General features: G+C 36.6%; 1 protein-coding gene across 3 annotated transcripts in view; it reads right to left on the bottom strand.

Moving 5' to 3' along the window:
- Positions 1-23,379, bottom strand: part of ARB2A (ARB2 cotranscriptional regulator A) — a 431,289-nt gene that overhangs the window by 390,048 nt on the left and 17,862 nt on the right. For 2 of the 3 annotated variants that reach the window (XM_024746975.1, XM_024746977.1), the window contains exon 2: positions 5,793-5,916. The exons of the other annotated variant lie outside the window; for it this stretch is intronic. In XM_024746975.1, coding sequence (XP_024602743.1) covers positions 5,793-5,898 — 106 coding nt within the window. In that variant the 5' untranslated portion in view covers positions 5,899-5,916. The remainder of the gene's footprint in view (positions 1-5,792; positions 5,917-23,379) is intronic. 3 annotated transcript variants of the gene reach the window in all.

Here is a 23,379-nt window from a genome sequence, read left to right on the forward strand (position 1 = left end):
ATGCCATCTAACATCTATATATCATTTTAAAGACTTCACATACTTTACCTCACTTGACCATCACACCCCTATAAAGTAGTAGTATGTGTTATCATCTTCACTGTCTTTGATACAAGGAAATAAGCTCAGAGAGGTAAAATGGCCTGCCCAAAATTAGACCTTAATAGTAAAGTGGGGTTAATAAAATAAATTTATTCCCCAATACCTAACTCAGTACTCTTTCAAAATCCCCATACTTTTATTCTATGTGCTGTATAAACTCTAAAACGGTGTACCCCCTCTCTTCATTACCTTATAAAAAGAATAAACTCTTCTGAATACAGAAATATGCTTTGGCTTTGACCAAAATGTTCCTTTGAATGATAAAATGAACAACTAAACAAATATGCATTGTTCAAACTTCTCCTCTGTCAACTAGAGAACTAGACTTTTTTTTATTTCATTAGCATTGAGAAGACACGTAGAAAGAAATTGTCAGAAATTATTTTTCTGCTTTGTAAAAGGAAAACAATGCTATATAACTGCATTTTACAGAGACTGGATTCCAAAGGCAGTAGATTAGGCAAAAATCAAGTATAATAAAACATTTCCATTGAAAATCCCTTCAATCGCCTATAAAACACAGTACAACTGAATTCTTATAACCTAAATACATATCAGATGTAACACAACGGTTTTTTCTAAAACATGCCTCTGGTGATTAAAGTGATTTAGCAACTAGAATTCTAAACTTCAACAAAGCATATGCAGTAACTGGATAAAAATACCATTTTATACCCCAAAGAATTGAAAACAAAGACTCAGATATTTGTACACCCCCGTTCACAGCAGCATTATTCACAACAGCCAAAAGGAGTAAGCAACCAGTTTCCATAGACAGATGAATGGTGTGATGGTTAATTTTATGTGTCAACTTGACTGGGTGCCCAGATATTTGGTTAAACATTATTCTGAGTGTGTCTGTGAAAGTGTTTCTGGATGAGATTAACATTTGAAACTGTAGACTGAGTAAAGCAGATTGCCCCCCACCTCCAATACGGATGAACCTCATCCAATCCACTGAAGGCCTGAATAGAAGGTGAGTAAGACAGAATTCCCACTCTCTGTATGACTGTCTTCAAGCTAGGACATCAGTCGTCTGCCTTCACAGCACAGGCTCTGAGGATTTTGGAGCAAAGCCTTGCTATCCACTACAGGTAACTACTCTCCTTTTGAGAAATACCTCTTGGCCTGCTACTGGGCCTGAGTAGAGACTGAACACTTAACCACGGGCTACCAACTTACCATGTAGCTGTCCATCATGAACTAGGTGTTAACTGACCCACCAAGTCATAAAGTTGGGTGTGTACAATAGCATTCCATCATCAAATGGAAGTGGTATGTATGTGATCAGGACTGAGTAGGCCCTGAAGACAAAAGTAAGTTACACGAAGAAGTGGCCCAAATGCCTATGGTCTCCACTGCTGCTACACAGCCTTCTATCCATCAGTGTGCACCTAAGCCCTCATCAGTTGACAGAAGAAGAAAAAACTTGAGTCTGGTTTATAGATGGTTCTGCATGATATTCAGACACCACCCAAAAGTGGACAGTTGAAACATTAGAGCCCCTTTTGGGGATATCCCTAAATGACAGTGGTAAAGAGAAATCTTCCGAGTGAGCAGAACTGAGAGCAGTGCACCTAGGTGTTCCATTTCTTTGGAAAGAGATATGGCCAGACATGTGATTATATAATGGCTGTGGCCAATTGTTTGCCTGGACGGTCAGGGACCTGGAAGGAACACGACTAGAAAATTGGTGACAAGGAAATCTGGAGAAGAGGTATGTGGATAGACCTCCCAGAATGAGCAAAAGATGAGAAGATATTTGTGTCCCAAGTGAATGCTCACTACAAGGTAACCTCAACAGAGGAATATTTTAAAAATCAAGTGCGCAGGGTGATCCATTCTGTGGACACCAGTCAAACTCTTTCCCCAGCCAAACCTGTCATCACCCAATGAGCTCAAGAACAAAGTGGCCATGGTGGCAAGGAAGGAGGTCATATGGGGGCTCAGTAATATGAACATCCACTCACCAAAGCCAACTTGGCTACAACCATAGCTGAGTGTCCAATTTGCCAGCAGCAGAGACCAACATTTCGTCCCCAACATGGCACCATTCCCTGGGGTGATCAGCCAGCTACTTGGTGGCAGGTTAATTACACTGGATCACCTCCATCATGAAAGGGGCAGTATTTTGTTCTTACTGGAATAGATACTTTCTCTGGATACAGACTGGCCGTCCCTGCACTCAATGCTTCTGCCAAATCTGCTATCCATGGACTTACAGAAGGCTTTATCCACCATCATGGTATTCCACACCACATTGTTTCTGATCAAGAAACTCACATTACAGCAAAAGAAGGGTGGCAATGGGCCCATGCTCATGGAACTCACTGGTCTTAACATGCTCCCCACCATCTTGAAGCAGCTAGTTTGACAGAATGGTGGACTGCCTTTTGAAGACTCAGTTACAGGGCCAGCTGGGTGGCAGAACCCTGCAGGGCTGGAACAAGATTCTCTAGAAGGCTGTATATACTCTGAATAAGTGTCCAAAATATAGTGCTATTTCTCCCACAGCCAGAATTCACAGGTCTAGAAATTAAGGGATGAAAATGGGAGTGGCACTACTCACTATTACCCCTAGCGAGCAAGGAAAAATTGTCCATTCTCCTTCTTCTTCTTTTTTTTTTTTGTGGTACATGGGCCTCTCACTGTTGTGGCCTCTCCCGTTGCGGAGCACAGGCTCCGGACGCGCAGGCTCAGTGGCCATGGCTCACGGGCCCAGCTGCTCCACAGCATGTGGGATCTTCCTGGACCGGGGCACGAACCCGTGTCCCCTGCATCGGCAGGCGGACTCTCAACCACTGCGCCACCAGGGAAGCCCCATTCTCCTTATTCTTCAACATAGCATTGGATGTCTTAGCCAGTGCAAAAAAGCAAGACTGAAAAGGAAGAAATAAAACTGTCCAACTAGCAAACAACATGATGGTCTACATAGAAAATCCCAAGGATCTACCAAGAAAACTAATAAGCGACTTCAGCAAAGTCACAGAATATAATATCAACACACAAAACTTCATTATATTTCCAGAAACTATCAGTAAACATGTGACAATTGAAATTAAAAACACAATACCATTTACAATCACTCTAAAAATTATAATAAAGGACTTCCCTGGTGGCGCAGTGGTTAAGAATCCGCCTGCCAATGCAGGGTACACGGGTTCGAGCCCTTGTCTAGGAAGATCCCACATGCTGCGGAGCAACTAAGCCCGTGTGCCACAACTACTGAGCCTGCGTTCTAGAGCCCACGAGCCATAACTACTGAGCCCGGGTACCACAACTACTGAAGCCCATGCGCCTAGAGCCTGTGCTCCACAACAAGAGAAGCCACCGCAAGGAGAAGCCCACACACTGCAACGAAGAGTAGCCCCCACTTGCCGCAACTACAGAAAGACTGCAAGCAGCAATGAAGACCCAACGCAGCCAAAAATATATACATATATATATAATAAGTATAAATCTAGTAACAAATGTGTAAGACTTACATGATGAAAATTACAAAGAATCAATGAAGGAACTCAAATATCTAAATAAATGACAGACATTCCATGTTCATGGACTAGAAACCTCAATATAGTAAAGACGTCAATTCTCACATTCGTCTATAGGTTTAAACACAATTCCTATCAAAATCTCAGTAAATTATCTTTTTGTGGTTATAGACAATTTACTCTTAAAATTTACATGGAAAGGCAAAGGACCTAGAAAAGCCAAACAATTCTGAATAAGAATCAAGTGGGAAGGATGATTCTAGTCAATTTTAAGACTTACCATTTAGTTCAGTAATCAAGAGAGTATGAATTAGAGAAGAGACAGACACAGATACATGGAACAAAATAGAACACCCCAAAATAAGCCCACCGAAATATGTCCAATTTATTTTTGACAAAGGTGAAGAAGTAATTCAATAGCAGAAACAGTCTTTTTCACAAACAGTGCTGGTGCAATTGGACAACAATAGGCAAAACAAACAAAAAACCCTGACCTAAATCTCATACCTTACATAAAAATTAACTCAAAATTCATCATTAGTTTAAATGTAAAATCTAAACTATAAACCTTTTGAAGAAAACATAAGAGAAGATATTCACAAAGTAGGGCTAGGCAAAGAGTCCTTAGACATGACATCAAAACCATAATCCATTAAAAAAAAACTGATAAATAGGACTGTTTTAGGGACAAAGTTTTATTCAGTTTGTCAATTTGTTCTAAAATACACTTTACTATGCATTTGCCATTTTATCTTCTAATATTTTCAATTTGACTCCCTCATTAGTCATTTCAAGCTCATGTGTGCTAAGCATTGTATTCCTATTGTACCAATGAAGAAAAAGATTTAGAGAAGTTAAGCAATTTGTTTCATGGTGAGTGGGAAAAACATGAGTTTGAATCCAGATACTTCTATATTTAGACCCTATCCATATTCTTTTAGTGTCACTGTACTAACTCTAAAATCCAGAAAAATCCATCTGATCTCTTACATACTGCTTGTGGAAGTGTAAATTGGAACCACAACTTGAGAGATCAAATTTTCGCATTATCAAGTAAGGTTGAAGATGCATAAAAGCTATCTAAGTGGAAACCCAGCGAGTTTATTTAGATGGAAACACACACGTCCCTTATCCTTCCTAAATTAACCATTATTCTGAGTGTGCAAGTCATTCTCAGCAGCATACATACATGCAGTAAAACCATCTATAGAGTTGTCTATAACTGTCTCCAATTCCTCTCTTCCCATTCTCTACTGAAGTTCTCCACGACTTTCATTTCCATCAATTCACTGAAAAGCTCTTTGTGAAGACCATCAATAACCTCTACACTGTCAAATCCAAAATTAAATTCTCAGTCCTCATCTAAGCTGGTTTATAATCATTACTAAATTAATTACTCTCATTTTCTTCACTATGTGTTAAGGATCTCTCTCTTGCTCCTAGGTCTCAGCCTATCTTACTAGAAATTCACTTTAAGCCTCTTTTGCTAGTTCTTCCTCATTTTCCTGACCCTAAGATCGAGATGTCCCACGGTTCAATCTTCAGACCTTTTCTCTTTCTGGCTACAGTGACATCCCTGGTGATCTCAATTAGGACCATAACTTTAAATATTACCTCTATGCTAATGATTCCTAAAACTTTTATCTCCAACCCAAATGCCCTCAACTCTACACTCAACTTCTCCAGCTTGATGCTTAAGTGGCATCTCAGTTTAATATTTAATATGTCAAAAACTTAATGCTTGCTTTCCACCATCGCCACCACAACCTGCTTTTCCCGCACTTTTCTTAATCTAACTTTTCTTAATCTCATAAAATATGCCTAGAGCTAATGCCACAAAGACAATACAGGATCATTATCCTAACCTAGTATGACATTTCAAACAACAAAAATATGGTAAGGGCACTAGTCTTGACTCAAGAGACCACTAGTGTTAGTTTTACTGTTAAATACATTACCTGGAATAAGAAAAGCATTAAGAATTCTTACATCTGTAAAATCACATGATTTTATGATTTATTTACTGAGTACATACTATATCTCAGACACTGAGGTAGTCACGGGATACAAATAATTACAAATAGATTAAGTACTGATATTCTTATTTTAGAATTGAAATGAATGTAAGGTCACCTAAATATTCCTATACCTTTATTAGGCACAATGAAAATATCCTGAAAAAGCAAATTAAGTATGTACCTTTCAGGGCTGTTGTCTTTTCTTTTTCATCTGGACCTCCCTGCTGGATGTGTGCCATGCTTATCCAAATTGGCAACAAAATTAAAGACCTCAAGGAAATAGACATCAATCTTCAGAAGACAGTCTAGAATGAATGAAAGCAATAAATTAAGCTCTACTCAATCCTACCTACTCCATGAGAAAGTCCTAGATCCTCCCAATTGGAATTAATCTCTCTATCCTGATTTCCCACTGCACTATGTTGATGCCTATGCCGTAGTACTTATCATAGCCTGCCTTGCATTATAGTTATTTATGTATTTGTCTGGGTCACCTAACAGATTACAAGCCCCAGGATAAAGGTATCAACTTTTTGTCATCTTGATGTCTCTCATATCACCAAACACAACACTATACACACAGACACCTAATGCTGCTAAACTGAACTGAGCTAAACTTACTATTTAGGTGTAGTTCCCTATCATCTAATGTTCTTAAAAATATCTCCATGTAGTTTCTAAAACTTGACATTTCTTTTAAAATAAACTGTCAGCATGTCATGTACAAGGTCAGAATATTTTTTTCCCAGGACATGCAGACAGGCAGAAGGAGAAAAATACTTAAGGTAGCCATAAATTACCTCTAGTGTAATTCAAAATACAACTTTAAGGGAAAAAATTAGCCCTTTAAAAAAAAAAACTATGTCAAATTCTATGTCTGGAAGCCATACTCTATAAATGGCACTCCAATAAACAATCGTAATATAAACTTACGATTTATTAAAATCTAATGCTGCTCTGCCTTGGCCAAAAGGAAGACATTTAAACTATAAATAGTTTCTCCCAGGGTGCCCACAAACAGGGAAAAAAAAAACCAAAACACTATTCCTAAAGTTTAAAAGAAAAGAATGTAACACATACAGTGGAAAAAAACTAAATGAAATTAAAACAGTCAATCCATACTGTTAAGGAAATTACATAAAAACTGCGATAAACAAGATTGAATATTCCTCTGACTGATTTACTTACTACCCAGAAAGCAAACTTCAGTTTCCACTCAGAGGTATATTGTACAATTATCTTTAAAAACTGAGGCATTTTTATAATTAACAGAGTACAGCAGGAAATGCTTTAAAATAATAATAATAATACTTAAAATAATATTTTTAAACTATGAACATTCCCAGGGTCATAAAGCAATGCTGCCCTTATCTCAGTTCTAACTGTAGGTGGGGTAGTATAAGAGGAAGGGCCCTCTGGCTCTACTACTAACTAGCCATGTGTCCTTGACAAATTATTTAACTTCTCTAAGCCTCACTTTCCACATATGTAAAATGTAAATGATAATCATGCTTCCCTCATGGTGTTACAATGAGGTTAAATGTAGAACATTTAGTATAGTGCCTGATGCGTAATTAAGTGTCCGACACATGTTGGTTTATATTTTTTAAATGTTGTAAATGTATCCTAGCTTCACTACTTAATAACAGCTCTGTGGCCAGGGACAAATCACTTAATATCCAAAAATCTTCAGATTCCTCATTTATAAAGTGTAGCTCATATAATAGTGGTTGAGAAGAAGTAATATTACAGAAGGTGTGTACAGCTGATCATTGCTATTACTAGTGGTATTACTGTTTCTCAATAATGTGAAGTTTCCTAACCTAGGAATAACTAAAATATGAGACTATTTTTGACTGGGAAAGCATTTTCACTTAGCATGGAAGTAATTGTTGTTTTTCTTCTGTGAATAGGTAACTCAAAACTCTGTAAATTCTACATGGATGAAATATGTCTATATTCCTTCAAGACACGTATTTTTGTCTATAGGGTGGGCAATGTGCAAGACACCAGGGTGCAATGGTGAGTAAAACATGGTCACGGCCCGGGTGGGGCTTACTCTCTCGTGACCAAATGAAACTACCAAATTGCCACAAATAAAATATATGAGACCCAGACTGATCATTACAACACTGTTATAAAAAAAAATCAGGGCTTCCCTGGTGGCACAGTGGTTGACAGTCCGCCTGCCGATGCAGGGGACACGGGTTCGTGCCCCGGTCCAGGAAGATCCCACATGCCGCGGAGCAGCTGGGCCCGTGAGCCATGGCCGCTGAGCCATGGCCGCTGAGCCTGCGCATCCGGAGCCTGCGCTCCGCAACGCGAGAGGCCACAACGGTGAGAGGCCCGCGTACATCAAAACAAAAAAAGAAAAAGCAATATTTGTAAGGGTTATCTATTTACATTCAGGAATTAGTTTTATCTGTCAAGTCCCACAAGTTTGTGTACACGTTTCTCCGGCAACTCCTTATTATCTACCATCTTGTAGCAGAAATGAAACAGAAATGTTCATGATGATAGAGATTCCATACAGTGCTCTTTGCTAACAATTCCAAAACCAAATTAACTATCTATAGGAGACTTCTTGCATTTTTTTACTCTATCCCTCTGCCAATTCAGTTTTCTTCTAAATGTAAACTGTTAGGTTATTTTTCACTGGCCTCAAATAGTCTAATTACTAAACAGAACAATTTATATTATTATTTCATTGTGATTGTTTCACTGAAGGCGAAATTATAAAATAGTTTTGATGCTAGAGTCATTTTCAAGATTCATATTTTAAAATTCTGGAGATCTAATGTACAGCATGGTGACTAAAGTTAACAATACTGTGCTGTATACTTGAAAGTTGCAAAGAGAGCAGGTCTTAAAAGTTCTCACCACAAAACAAAAAAAAAGTAACTATGTGAGGTTATAGATGTGTTAACTAACCTTATTGTGGTAATCATTTTGCAAAACATACATAAATCAAGTCATCACATTATATGTCTTAAATACACATAATGTTATATGTCAATTATATCTCAATAAAACTTGAAAAAAAGCTCTAACTGCTCTACAATGTTTAATAACACATTCCCCTTTTAAGACTTTGATCTTCATGAGCACAGGTATCATGACTGTCCCTAGCACAATGTCTGATACATTGTGGAGCTCAATGGATATTTGTCAAATTCGCAAATAAATGAGTAAGAGATATAGGGAATAAAATACAATTCACATTTTAAAGAATCATTTTTAAGACTCCCAAGATCAAATATCAATTAATAATCACTATGCTTATTTTATACAAGACAACCCAAAAACACACGTTGCAATTCACTGAAGTGATGATATATAAGTTAGGAGACTACTAACTACTATCTTTGACCCTAAACTTTATAGCAGCAGATACAAAGCAGGTAAGCAAGAAGCAAACTGCCTATCGCCTTCTTATTCACTGTTAGATTTTTATCTTCTTGAGTTATTTTCCTTGGCTGTGGCACAGCTGTTGAAACTAAATCAGGAACATTATAAATTCTCAATTTAGTTTTCCTCATAAAAATTCAGAGTTATAACATGCATGACCACAGATAAACACTACTGCAAATGCAGCCAGCAAGCCGTTTGATACATTTGATGTATATATATTAATACGTGCACTCGACATAGTTTATTTAGTATTATCTGATGGAGGTTAGTTTATAGGGAATAAAGTGGTGGAAGGTTTTTACTGATGTGAACTGCGACACAGTTGACATGCTGTATACTTCCTGATAACCACTGCTGTTTAAATATGGTTTCCTAGAAATGGTTACAATATAAACTAGATTCAAAACATCTCAGTTTGCGATTTCATTCTGCAAACTACACAAAGCAATTATCGTATCTTCTTCCTTTCTATGGTTCCAACAGAGAATCCACTATGTATAAATAAAGCTATAAATAACTTGTCATGTGTAATCTTTATCCAGTGAGCATTTCAAAACATGAAACAGTAGAATATTTCTTATTTGCCCTATTTGCTCAAAATATGGCATGAGCACTTATAAAATGTACACAAAGATACACAGAAGCCTTAGTTTCCTACATCTGTTTGTTTTTAGGCAGGTATTAAATAGGACCTAGATATAGATTATTTTGCAACAGAAGGCCTTTCCACCTCACATTCTGAATGTAATGATGAAAGTACAAAACATATCACAGGACGAGTAAAATTGGGTTAAGTCGCTGGGACCCCTGGAGCTGGTTTGGTCCCCCAAAGAATCTATGCTAAATCAGGCTCTGAAATCCAGCTCATGAAAGCTTACTTGCAATCAAAAACACAGTAATTGAACTGGTACCACAGCTTTAAGAAGAACCAAAACATCTACCCAAATTACAGTTAAAATATGCATGTTACTCAGAAGCTCCTCATCAGCAACGTTTAGTTCATAACAATCCGGGACAGTTTATAGTTCTGAGTCAATAGTGTGAAAAATGTATGTTTTGGAGAGAGAGTGTGTGTGATAGTGTGTGTGTGTGTGTGTGTGTGTGTGTGTGTACAGACATATGGGCACTGGGGAAGAGGCTAAAGAAGAGTAAGGGCATCAGGCTGAAGAAGACATGGAAGACAAGGCCCAGGGTAATATGGGCTCTTAGTGCATAGAAAATGGTGGCTTCTACAGAGAATGTAATCTATATGTGGGTCAAGGTTTAGCTCAGAGTAGGAATATCTTGTTCCAATCCAAACACACCTAAAGTAATTCCTTAGTTTCTCAAGCAAAGTGATGTTTTAGGTTTGGGAGGAGAAATTCAGGTTTTTAGCCTCAATTCCACCACCTAGTGGCTGAGTGATCTTGAGAAAGTCACAACTTCTCTAACCTAAGTAATGGGAATAACAAAGAAAATAAGAGCACTTCCCTTTACAGGGGGATTATGAAGATCATACGAAAAAATGTAGACAAAAACATTTTACAAACTATAAATTCCTTTATAAATATTAGTAATCCACATAACATTAGAAATAATTTGGTTCCAATTACTACGTGCTCAAACGCCAAAAAGGATATTCTCATCATCCAGCTTATAGGAATGAGAAACTTTCAATGTGTATCATTTGGGTGAATTCTTAGAATAAACAATTAAGCCCCATAATAAGTACTTGTTGAGTTGACTTGGGTTTCCAAGACTATATTGAATATAATTATAATGGAACTTTAATTTTTAATATAATTTGTTTATATTCTTGTCTAATCTTATTAAAATGTATGTCTGGAAAAGTTCAAGTATGTGAGTTCTACCTTCATTCAGATTAAAGTTGTGTCCAAAGAAGAACACTATTCCAACTATTTCCCAAATGCACATGTTACAAAGTCACCAAGTCCTTTCACATCCATTATCTTATTAGGTCACTGCCACAACTGGCTGATAGAGTCAAACTACTCAACTTCAACTAGGAAAATAATTCTAGTTTCTTTATCCTACAAAAGTTTTTCACTCTTGTGTACTAATTTATGTCATCAGGGAGTATTACAATTTGGAGTTTAGACAAGTTGGAAGAAGTTGATTACATATATACAGACAAAAGCTGTCCACCAAAATTGTCTCAACCTATTTGGTTTGCTATTCAGAATTAAGATTGATAAAAATTACTCCCCATCATAATAGAATACTCCTCAGCCATAAAAAGGAATGAAATATTGCCATTTGCAGCAACATGGATAGACCTACAGAATATTATACTTAGTGAAGCAAGTTAGACAGAGAAAGACAAATATTATATGGTACCACTTATATGTGGAATCTAAAAAATAAAACAAATGAATTGATATACAAAACAGAAACAGACATAGAAAACAAATTTATAGTTACCAAAAGGGAAATGGAGGGGGGGGGAAGGATAAATTAGGAGTATGGGATTAACAAATACAAACTACTATACATAAAATAAATAAGTGACAAGGATTTACTGTATAGCATAGGAAACTATATTCAATATCTTGTAATAACCTTTAATGGAAAATAATCTGAAAAAATATATATATATAACTGAATCATTTTGCATACCTGAAACTAACACAATATTGTAAATCAACTGTACTATAATAAAAAATTTAATAAATCAATAAAAAGTGTAATCCCTAAACTGGAAACAAACTGAAACAAACTACTCATCAAGTTTGTTATACAACTATTAAAAAAAAATTACTCCCCATCATTCCTCACAGTACTTTGGCAAATCAAGCATCTAAAAGAAAGAGTCAAAAGTTAAGGAATATCAAATACAAAGATTTTAGAAGAAACTAATATTGTACTACTGTGTCTTTTTAACAGCTTGCGAGCTTGGTAGTCATCCGGTTAGGTTTCATATTGCTTTCTGGTTAGCAAAAAGACAGAAACTCAACAAGGCTAGAGTGAAAACGTTAGAATATCTGCAAGACAATGCTAAAACTGAATCTAAGAAATTAAACATGGCTAAGACAATTCTTTAGATAACTCTCAATTTTGAAGCCCAACAAAAGAAAAAATAATTTAAGTAGCCTTTTATGAAGTTCTCATAATATGGAACAGAAATAGCAGAGCTATGGCAGAGGACAAAATAATTCTCAAAAAGGAGATATGCTCAAAATTTCAGAAAAACAGGGTAAATCTAACAAATAGTATCTTTTATAGGGGTCAAATTAAAATGTCATTAGCTACTTAAGAGACTCTATGGTAAACATAAACAATAAAATATAGCTTATATTATGAATGTACATACCTCCAGGCCAAATTGACCAAGCAGAAACTATCTTCATAAGATTTAAAAGTAGCCAATACCATGAAATAACAGTGATAACATATTTGCAAAGCCTGAACCAAATTTTCTCATTCCATAAATACTCTTACTAGCATCTGTGCTCAACTTTGTGAACTCAAAGTTCAACCTGAATTTTAAAATATAATATGCATGTTGTAGACACTAAGATGACCCGCCCTCTGCCCCCACCATGCCCCTTCAAGGGGAACTTGCTGCTCAGTAGCAGGGAGTACACTCAGCAAACAGCCTCAAGCTGTTCACCACTTAAGAGTCAGCCTCAGATGCAGAGCACTGCCTCACTCAAGGTCATGCCTTTCCCAGGTTGACTGACCCTCAGGAGCTGACTGAACCAAGCGGGGAAACAAAGGCCCAGCCATTTCAGCCTGATGCAGGAGAAGCCTGACAGGCACTATTTGCTCCAGAGCTCGCTGCTAGGTTGGCTGAGGTTCTGTCAGGCCTGCATTTAGTTCAACTTCTCCCTTTGACCAATACCGTTGTCCTCCTTGTTTTCACAAGTGTCGATCTCTAATAAACACCTTGCACTCCAAATTTTGTCTCAGCATCTGCTTCTGAAAAATCCAAGCTGCAACAATGTACTTTTCTAAATTATTTTTCTGCAAATTAAACAAAAAAATTCTGATGCTGAGACTTTATATATCCAGAATATACAAAGAACACTAGCAACTCAACAATAAAAAGACAACCTAATTTTAAAAACTGACAAAGGATATGAATACACATCTCTCCAAAGAAGATATACAAATGACCAAAAAGCACAAAAAAGATATGCTCAGCATCATTAGTCATTATGAAAATGCAAATCAAAACCACAGTAAGATACCACTTCACACCCTATAACATGGCTGTAAGCAACAAGAAAAACAAATGCTGGTGAGAATGTGGAGAAATTGGAACCCTCATCCATCATCAGAAGAAATGTAAACTGGTGTAGCCACTCACGAAAACAGTCTGGCAGTTCCTCAAAATGTTAAACATAGATTTACGAAAAGACCCAGCAATTCCACTTCCAGCTACATACCTAACAGAAATGAAAACACATGTCCATACCAAAACTTACACATAAATGTTTACAGAAGGATTATTTGTAATTGCCGAAAAGCAGAAACAACTTAAATGTCTATCAAGTGACAACTGGATACACAAAATGTGGTATATATCCATATAACAGAATATTACTCACTAATTAAAAAAAAGAATGAAGTAGTCACATATGCTACAACACGAACGACAATGAAAACATGATAAGCGAGAGAAAGACCACATAGCGTATGATTCCATTTATATGAAATGTCTAGAACAGGCAAATTCACTGAAACAGAAAGCAGATTAATAAAGAGTTTTGGGGAGCTGGGGTGGGGAAGAGAATGAGAAGTGATTGCCAGTGGGTACTTAAGTTTCTTTTTGAGGTGATGATTCTGATAGTCCAAAAGAGATATGTTTACATTGGAGCAGTATTCCTCACTGTGTATTAAGTGGCTCTCTCTCTCCCATCTCTTCTTTAAAGCTACCATGCCAAAGGTCAAGGCACAGTCTCAAAAGGGAGGAGGCGTGACCATTTCATTCATTCTTCTCTTTTCCTTCCATGAAAACAAAATTGTTAAGTGGACTTCAGGCAGACTCACTTAAAGAACTTCTCTCTTCAAATGACCCTATCATCCCTTCCACCAGAGCCAGGATGGCAACCATCTAGGCCTGCTCTATCGAGACATTAGGGGCAAATACATTATTTCCTAGGTATAAAAGGTGAACATTATATATAAAGTTTTTGTAAACCACAGTACTCTAGTCTAGCTTGTTCTAGTTCTGTGCATTGAGGATTCTCTGCTAATGATAATTTGCCTCCCTGGCCTGTCCCTATCCCTTACATACATCTTCCAGTGAGAATGTGATCAGAGCACTGATTCACTTTGGTCATGATTTGTTAATTCTTTGGCCACATACCACCTAAGGGTATCCCAATTTTACCCAATTTCTAATAAGGACTGAAATTTGGTAATAACTGCCTTATTATTATTATTATTATTGCAACTGATCCCACACATAATACTAACTTACTTCAAAGTTAGAAATGTACCACATACTATAAGGAAAAATAAAAATGAAGGAAAAACTTGAGCATATAATCCAGCAATTTATTCTGATGCCTGGTGAGCTATACTAATAACACCAGCAATAAAGTTTAATGGCAAAGTTAAGCTTTGTGGAGACCACAGCTGTACTGTAAATAGGCATTTAAGTACCACTCATATCCAGTGTCTACTGACAGTGCACTCCTTATTGTTTATTTAAGGGGAAAATATCTGTGAAGCCTGACTTTACCTAAATGTGTTAATAACTGGGAATGTTATCACTTAAGTGCCTTCAGAATGAATGATTTTTTCTTTTTTTTTTTGGCTTCTAGACTTCCCCAATTCTTTATGAAGTGCTAATACTTTCTAGAATTTAATGTCTGTACCATATTTCAAAAATGACCACATCCTGAGACCAACAGGTGATGAACTCAGAAAGACTTGGGAAGACTCTCTGTTGCTGTGATACTACAAATATCTGATGTTAAATAAAGAGAATTAGATATGTGAAACTTCAAATCACCTTTCTAAACTACCGTATTAGTTACAGTGGCTATTTACTTTATACAGAAAACAAGAAATACAATTCATATTGTGTAACTTGACTAAATTAACAAAGGATTTGAGGCAGCAAAATTCTCTTATTCCAAAAACAAAGAGCTTTGAACCCTCCTGGCTTCCACAAAATATTTTTCCCCCACTAAAACAACCATCACTTAGCCACAGTATTAATTACAGGAAGTTAACTCTGTGGCACTGAAGTTGTCAGCACAAGGACACTTTGTGGAATGATAACCCATTTATATTATTAGACCTATGCTTAAACACAGTATGCCAGATGGCATTCATTACTATTGTCTACGTAAGCACAAAGTAGTAGAATCCTTTCCTATGATCATGAGAGCATTTTACAACTAGACTTTTTTTTCTTTATAATTTTTTATTGAAGTATAGCTGATTTACAATGTAGTGTTCATTACTGCTTTACAGCAAAGGGATTCAGTTGTACATGTATATATACATTCTTTTCTTTATATATTCTTTTACATCATGGTTTACAGGTGCTTGTATTAGCAGCAGTTTGGCAGAATAGTTAAGGTCCTGGATGCTAAAGCCTCGCTTTGTTCAAACCCCAGCTCTGCCGCTTGCTAGCTGTGGAAGCCACGTGCCTTAGTTTTCCCATCTCTATAAAGGACAAATAATAGCACCTACCTCATAGCATTGTAATAATTGAATGAGTTCATGTGTGAACAGGGCTTGGCCATGTAGCATGAAAGGCTTAACTGTAAGTATTTCTTTTTGTCATTTCTTTGTTTTGTTTTGTTTTTTAACTATCACTTTATTGGAGTATAATTGCTTTACAATGGTGTGTTAGTTTCTGCTTTATAACAAAGTGAATCAGTTATATATATACATATGTTCCCATATCTCTTCCCTCTTGCATCTCCCTCCCTCTCACCCTCCATATCCCACCCCTCTAGGTGGTCACAAACCACCGAGCTGATCTCCCTGTGCTATGCGGCTGCTTCGCACTAGCTATCTATTTTACATTTGGTAGTGTATATATGTCCATGCCACTCTCTCTTTTCATCACAGCTTACCCTTTCCCCTCCCCATATCCTCAAGTCTATTCTCGAGTAGGTCTGTATCTTTATTCCTGTCTTACCCCTAGGTTCTTCATGACCTTTTTTTTTTCCCCTTAGATTCTATATATATGTGTTAGCATATGGTATTTGTTTCTCTTTATGACTTACTTCACTCTGTATGACAGACTCTAGGTCTATCCATCTCATTACAAATAACTCAGTTTCATTTCTTTTTAAGGCTGAGTAATATTCCATTGTATATACGTGCCACATCTTCTTTATCTATTCATCCGATGATGGACACTTAGGTTGTTTCCATCTCCTGGCTATTGTAAATAGAGCTGCAATGAACATTTTGGTACATGACTCTTTTTGAATTATGGTTTTCTCAGGGTATATGTCCAGTAATGGGATTCCTGGGTCATATGGTAGTTCTATTTGTAGTTTTTTAAGGAACCTCCATACTGTTCTCCATAGTGGTTGTACCAATTCACATTCCTACCAGCAGTGCAAGACTTCCCTTTTCTCCACACGCTCTCCAGCATTTATTGTTTCTAGATAGGATGATCTGTCCATTGGTGAAAGTGGGGTGTTAAAGTTCCCTGCTATGATTGTGTTACTGTCGATTTCCCCTTTTATGGCTGTTAGTATTTGCCTTATGTTTTGAGGTGCTCCTATGTTGGGCGCATAAACATTTACAATTGTTATATCTTCTTCTTGGATCGATCCCTTGATCATTATGTAGTGTCCTTCTTTGTCTCTTGTAATAGTCTTTATGTTAAAGTCTATTTTGTCTGATATGAGAATTGCTACTCCAGCTTTCTTTTAATTTCCATTTGCATGAAATATCATTTTCCATCCCCTCACTTTCAGTCTGTATGTGTCCCTAGGTCTGAACTGGGTCTCTTGTAGACAGCATATGTACGGGTCTTGTTTTTGTATCTGTTCAGCCAGTCTGTGTCTTTTGGTGGGAGCATTTAATCCATTTACATTTAAGGTAATTATCGATATGTATGTTCCTATTCCCATTTTCTTAATTGTTTTGGGTTTGTTATTGTAGGTCTTTTCCTTCTCTTGTGTGTCTTGCTTAGGGAAGTTCCTTTAGCATTTGTTGTAAAGCTGGTTTGGTGATGCTGAACTCTCTCAGCTTTTGCTTGTCTGTAAATTTTTTAATTTCTCCATCAAATCTGAATGAGATCCTTGTTTGGTAGAGTAATCTTGGTTGTAGTTTCTTCTCCTTCATCACTTTTAATATGTCCTGCCAGTCCCTTCTGGCTTGCAGAGTTTCTGCTGAATACAACTGGACTTTACTTCCAACATTATAGCTAAGTTTCCTGAGGAACCCTCCTGTTGAGAATAATTAAACTCAGAAAGTACATTACAAAACATTACCATATCTACAAATGTTACTCACTAAATTAACATAAAGGATGAAAACAATAATAACTTCAATACCTGCAGAAAAGTATTTGATGAAATTCAATACTCACTTTTGGAAGTTAAGTAATAGCAAACTAGGAATAAAAAGGAAGGTCTGTAACATGATAGAGAGGTTCAAAAAAAATTACAGTAAAATTACTCTCCATGGTAAATTACTAAGAACATTCTCTTTAAAAGCACTTACTGGGAAAGAATGCCCAACATTACCACTTCACTATTACCACTTCTAATCAAAGTTTTTTGGAGGTTGTAGCCAGTATAAGAAAATATGAAAAAATAAATAAAAATGTATAAAGATTGAAAATAGGAAAACAAAGTCTCCATTATTTTCAGATGATACGATTATATAAAACAACAAAATCAAAAAATAAGATTTTCAAAAATAAAAAAATAAGAATCTCTACATTAGGAATAAAAAGAGAATTTAGCAAGATGTCTAAAGCAATTTATATATAAAAATAAAGTGTATTTATAAATACCAGCAACAATGAGTTATAAAGCACAGTTGTGTTTTTATTTAAAAAGATATCATTTTTAACAGCAAAAAATAACTTACATAGTAAGAATAGATCTAGGAGCTTCCCTGGTGGCGCAGTGGTTGAGAGTCCACCTGCTGATGCAGGGGACATGGGTTTGTGCCCCAGTCCAGGAAGATGCCCCACATGCCACAGAGCGGCTAGGCCCGTGAGCCATGGCCACTGAGCCTGCACATCCGGAGCCTGTGCTCTGCCACGGGAGAGGCCACAACAGTGAGAGGCCCGCATACCGCAAAAAAAAAAAAAAATAGATCTAACAAAAGTTACGTTAAAACTGTGCAGAAAATGATAAAATGTTACTAACAGACAATAAAGACTGAAATGCATGGCGAGATATACCATATTCATGGACAGAAGGGCTCAGTACTGTGAAAGTATCAAATTTTTCTCTAATTGATAAATGGATTCAATATAATTCCACTCAAACCCAAGAGTTTTTCCACAAATCTTGAAAACAAGTTCAAAAAATTATATGGAAGAACATCAGCCAAGAAAACTAAGACAGTCCTAAAAAAGAACATGATAGAAAGACCTGCCTCATCAGGTATCATGGTAATTAAGACAGTATATGATTAGTACTAGAATAGGCAAGGTGACCAATAGAATAAAACTCCAAAGCAGACCCACATAACAGATTCATGTGACACAGATGACACTGACATATCACTGAGCAAAGGGTGAACTTTCCAATAAGTGGAACAACTGGTTAACTACGTTGTAAAAACTGAAATTAGATACCCACCTCATTCCATAGATAGATATCAATTTTGAATGGATTAAGAGAATAAATGCAGAAAGCAAAACTTTAAACTTTTTAGGGGAACTTATGGGAGACTACGGTTTTGATGTTGGGCCAGGAAATACAATTTAGATATTTACAAAAGATATATTATTTTACACTCACTAGGCTAGAAAATATTAAGAAGTGACAATACCCAAAGTTAAAAAGAATTGGGTATAATGGAGACTTTTATTTACAGTGCTGATCAAAATATAAATTAATACAACCACTTTGAAAAAACTGGCATAAGATATCCAGGTTAAACATTCTCATAATCTTCAACCCAGTAATCTCACATCCTGGTCCACTACTTGGTCTTGTATATGTGTATCAGGAGATGGGTATAAAAATGTTCAGAAAATTTGGTCCCGAAGGATACATATCATCATATCATCAAAAAAAGCCAGTTTATACATTACCTATAGCTGAGTAACAAATTACCTCAAAATGTAGTTGCCCAAAACAGTAAACATTTATAATCTCCCACAGGTAATTTGTATCAGAAATTTGGAAGCAGCCCAGCTGGGAGGTTCTGGCGCAGATTCATGAGGTTGCAGTCAAGATATACTGGCAAATTTTGGAGACTAATCCCTTGTCGGTCACATCATTTGCAAATATTTTCTCCCAATCTGTGGGTTGTCTTTTAGTTTTGTTTATGGTTTCCTTTGCTGTGCAAAAGCTTTTGAGTTTAATTAGGTCCCATTTGTTTATTTTTGTTTTTATTTCCAATATTCTGGGAGATGGATTGAAAAATATATTGCTGGGATTTATGAGAGTGTTCTGCCTATGTTTTCCTCTAGGAGTTTTATAGTGTCACATATAGGTCTTTAACCCATTTTTAGTTTATTTTTGTGTATGGTCTTAGAGAGTGCTCTAGTTTCATTCTTTTACATGTAGCTGTCCAGTTTTCCCAGCACCACTTATTGAACAGAGCTGTCTTTTCGCCATTGTATATTCTTGCCTCCTTTGTCACAAATTGACCATAGATGTGTGAGGTGCATGGGTCTATTTCTGGGATTTCTATCCTGTTCCATTGATCTATATTTCTGTTTTTGTGCCAGTATACTATTTTGATTACTGTAGATTTGGAGTATAGTCTGAAGTCAGGGAGCCTGATTCCTCCAGCTCTGTTTTTCTTTCTCAAGATTACTTTGGCTATTCTAGGTCTTTTGTGTCTCCATACACATTTTAAGATTTTTTTGTTCTAGTTCTGTGAAAAATGCCATTGGTAATTTGATAGGGATTGCACTGAATCTGTAGACTGCCTTGGGTAGGGTAGTAATTTGACAATACTGATTTCTAATACAAGAACATGGTATATCTTTCCATTTGTTTGTGTCTTCTTCGATTTCATTCATCAGCATCTTATAGTTTTTGGAGTACAGGTGTTTTGTGTCCTTAGGTAGGTTTATTCCTAGATATTTTATTCTTTTTGATGTCATAGTAAATGTGATTGTTTCTTGTATCATCAAAACAAACAACCCAATCAAAACATGGGTGGAAGACTTAAATATACATTTCTCCAAAGAAGACATACAGATGGCTAAGAGGCACATGAAAAGATGTTCAACATTGCTAATTATTAGAGAAATGCGAATCAAAACTACAATGAGATATCACCTCACACCAGTCAAAATAGCTATCATCAAAAAATCTACAAACAATAAATGCTGGAGAGGGTGTGAAGAGAAGGGAACCCTCCTATACTGTTGGTGAGAATGTAAATTGGTACAGCCGCTATGGAAAGCAGTATGGAGGTTCCTTAAAAAACTAAAAATAGAGCTATCATATCACTCTGCAATCCCATTACTGGGCATATAGCCAGAGAAAAACATGGTCCGAAAAGTTACATGCACCCCAATGTTCATTGCAGCACTGTTTACAACACCAAGACATGGAAGCAACCTAAATGTCCATCAACAGAGGAATGTATAAAGAAGATGTGGTAAATACATACAATGCAATATTACTCAGCCATTAAAAAGAATGAAAATGCCATTTGCAGCAACATGGATGGACCTAGAGACTGTCATACTGAGTGACGTATGTCAGACAGAGAAAGAGAATATCATATGATATCCCTTATATGAAGAATCTAAAAAGAAATGATACAAATGAACTTATTTACAAAACAAAAGCAGACTCACAGACTTAGAGAACGAACTTATGATTACTAGGGGGAAGAATGGGGGGAAGAGATAGTTAGGGAGTTTGCAACTGACATGTACACACTGCTGTATTTAAAATGGATGAACAAGGACCTACTGTATAGCATAGGGAACTCTGCCTAATGTTATGTGGCAGCCTCAATGGGAGGAGAGTTTGGGGTAGAATGGATACATGTATATGTATGGCTGAGTCCCTTTGCTGTGCACTTGAAACCATCACATCATTAATCAGCTATACTCCAATATAAAATAAAAAGTTAAAAAAAATTAAGGATGGATCATAGATTAAAATGTAAAATGTAAAACTACAAAACAAAAAAAAGATATACTGGCAAGGTCTACAACCATCTGAAAGTCAGACTAAGGCTAGAGGTGGCTCACTCACACAGATGAATTACTGGTACTGGTTGTTGCTAGAAGCCTCAGTATCTCCCCACATGGGCTTCTTCAGAGGTCTGCTTGACTATCACCATGCCATGGCTACTGGCTTTCTCCAGAGAGAGCCAGGAAATCAAGGAGAAAGCTGCAAAATTCTCACCATCACTTCCTCAATATTCTACTGGCACAGATGGCAACCCTATTCAAAGTAAGAAAGGTCTACACAAAGGCATGAATATCAAGAAGGAAAAACTATTGGGGGCCATCTTAGAATCTGGCTACCACAACTGGAAAAGACTGTTCTCCAATTAAAGCAGGGCAGATATACTGTGGTATATTAATAGAATGAATAGTATATACCAGTGAAAGTGAATGAGCCACAACTACACTCAAAAACACAGATGAATGTTCCAAAAATAGCTAACACTAAACAACCAAGAATCAGAAAATGATATAAATTATAATACCATTTATACAGAGCTCAAAAACAAAGTAAACTAAAACAATCTATTGGTATCACAATTTGGGTGATAAAACTTAAGAAAAATCAAGAGAAAAACACAAAATCCAGAATAGTGATTACCACTGGGAAGGTGGGAGGGGTATGAAACTGGGAGAAACACATGGGTCAATGTAAACTGTTGATAGTGTTTTGAGTGTTGGATTGAGTGGTGAATTTAGAGCTATTCATCATATTATTTATGATCTATAACTTATATAAGCATTACACATAGGTGGCTACTTTTGAATCAGTATATAATATACATATAATCACATACAGGCCCTGGTTGCATATAATCTTTTTTATTTATCAATGATATATTTAAAATAAATGATAAAAACACTAAAAGAAAAAGAATAACATAACTAATTTTAGTAGCACTGCCTTTTATAAATTGTTCTTTGGGTTATTTTTCTTTTTTTTGTAAATTTATTTATTGTATTTATTTTATTTTTGGCTGTGTTGGGTCTTTGTTGCTGGGTGTGGGCTTTCTCTAGTTGCAGCAAGCAGGGGCTACTCTTCGCTGTGGTGAGCCAGCTTCTCACTGCAGTGGCTTCTCTCATTGTGGAGCACGGGCTCTAGGTGCGCAGGCTTCGGTAGCTGTGGCACGCAGGCCCAGAAGTTGTGGCTCACGGGCTCTAGAGCGCAGGCTCAGTTTTTGTGGCGCACAGGCTTAATTGCTCTGCAGCATGTGGGATCTTCCCAGACCAGGGCTCGAAACCATGTCCCCTGCATTGGCAGGCGGATTCTTAACCATTGCGCCACCAGGGAAGCCCCAGGGGGGTATTTTTCTTAAACACAATGTTAGGAGTCCAGTCCTGTCTTATTTAGTCAGAAATTTGTGGGTCCTACTGGTGAGTAAACCTAAGAAGCAGTTATAAGGAAAAAGGATAAACAGGTATTAAGTAAACTTCAGAGCAGCTATATGTCAATATAATATGATATTACTGAAACCCAATTGATTGCTTGCCTGTTTTGAAATGGAACTACTATTTTGAATAAAAATTGATTTTCTCAAAAGCTTTTGCACCAGCTATTAAAGAAAGATAAACTGTAAATATGTTTAAAATCTGTATTAAAAATAATAATATCCCAAAACTTTATAATATTTTAAAATACAACTACGCACATAAACTGTTACTTACGTTTTTGTTCTTTCCTTGGTAACTGCCACTAGTAAGCATAAGTAAAATCTGCCTTTGAAGATATACAAGCAATTAAAATTTTAAAATGCTGGCATAAGAGCCAGTTATAAGCAACTTGAAAATAAAAGATGAGGACTAAGAGTCATTTCAGAATGATCTGTCCCCGTGACTACCAAAAGATAGGCTCAGCTAGTCACGACAGACTATTTTCCACAGAGGATTATCTGCCAGTCTTTCAACATGACACAAAAATGGGCTTTAATTTTGAGGAAAAAAATATCATAACTTTGTTTTTTCAAAATAAGGTAAAAAAGAAAAAATGCTGTAACAGCAGCCACTGGAAAGAGGACTTGATGTTAAAATGAGAATAAAACCAGCATAA

This window comes from Neophocaena asiaeorientalis, unplaced genomic scaffold (genome assembly GCF_003031525.2).
Source record: "Neophocaena asiaeorientalis asiaeorientalis breed wild unplaced genomic scaffold, Neophocaena_asiaeorientalis_V1.1 scaffold550, whole genome shotgun sequence".
NCBI classification, from domain to species: domain Eukaryota; kingdom Metazoa; phylum Chordata; class Mammalia; order Artiodactyla; family Phocoenidae; genus Neophocaena; species Neophocaena asiaeorientalis.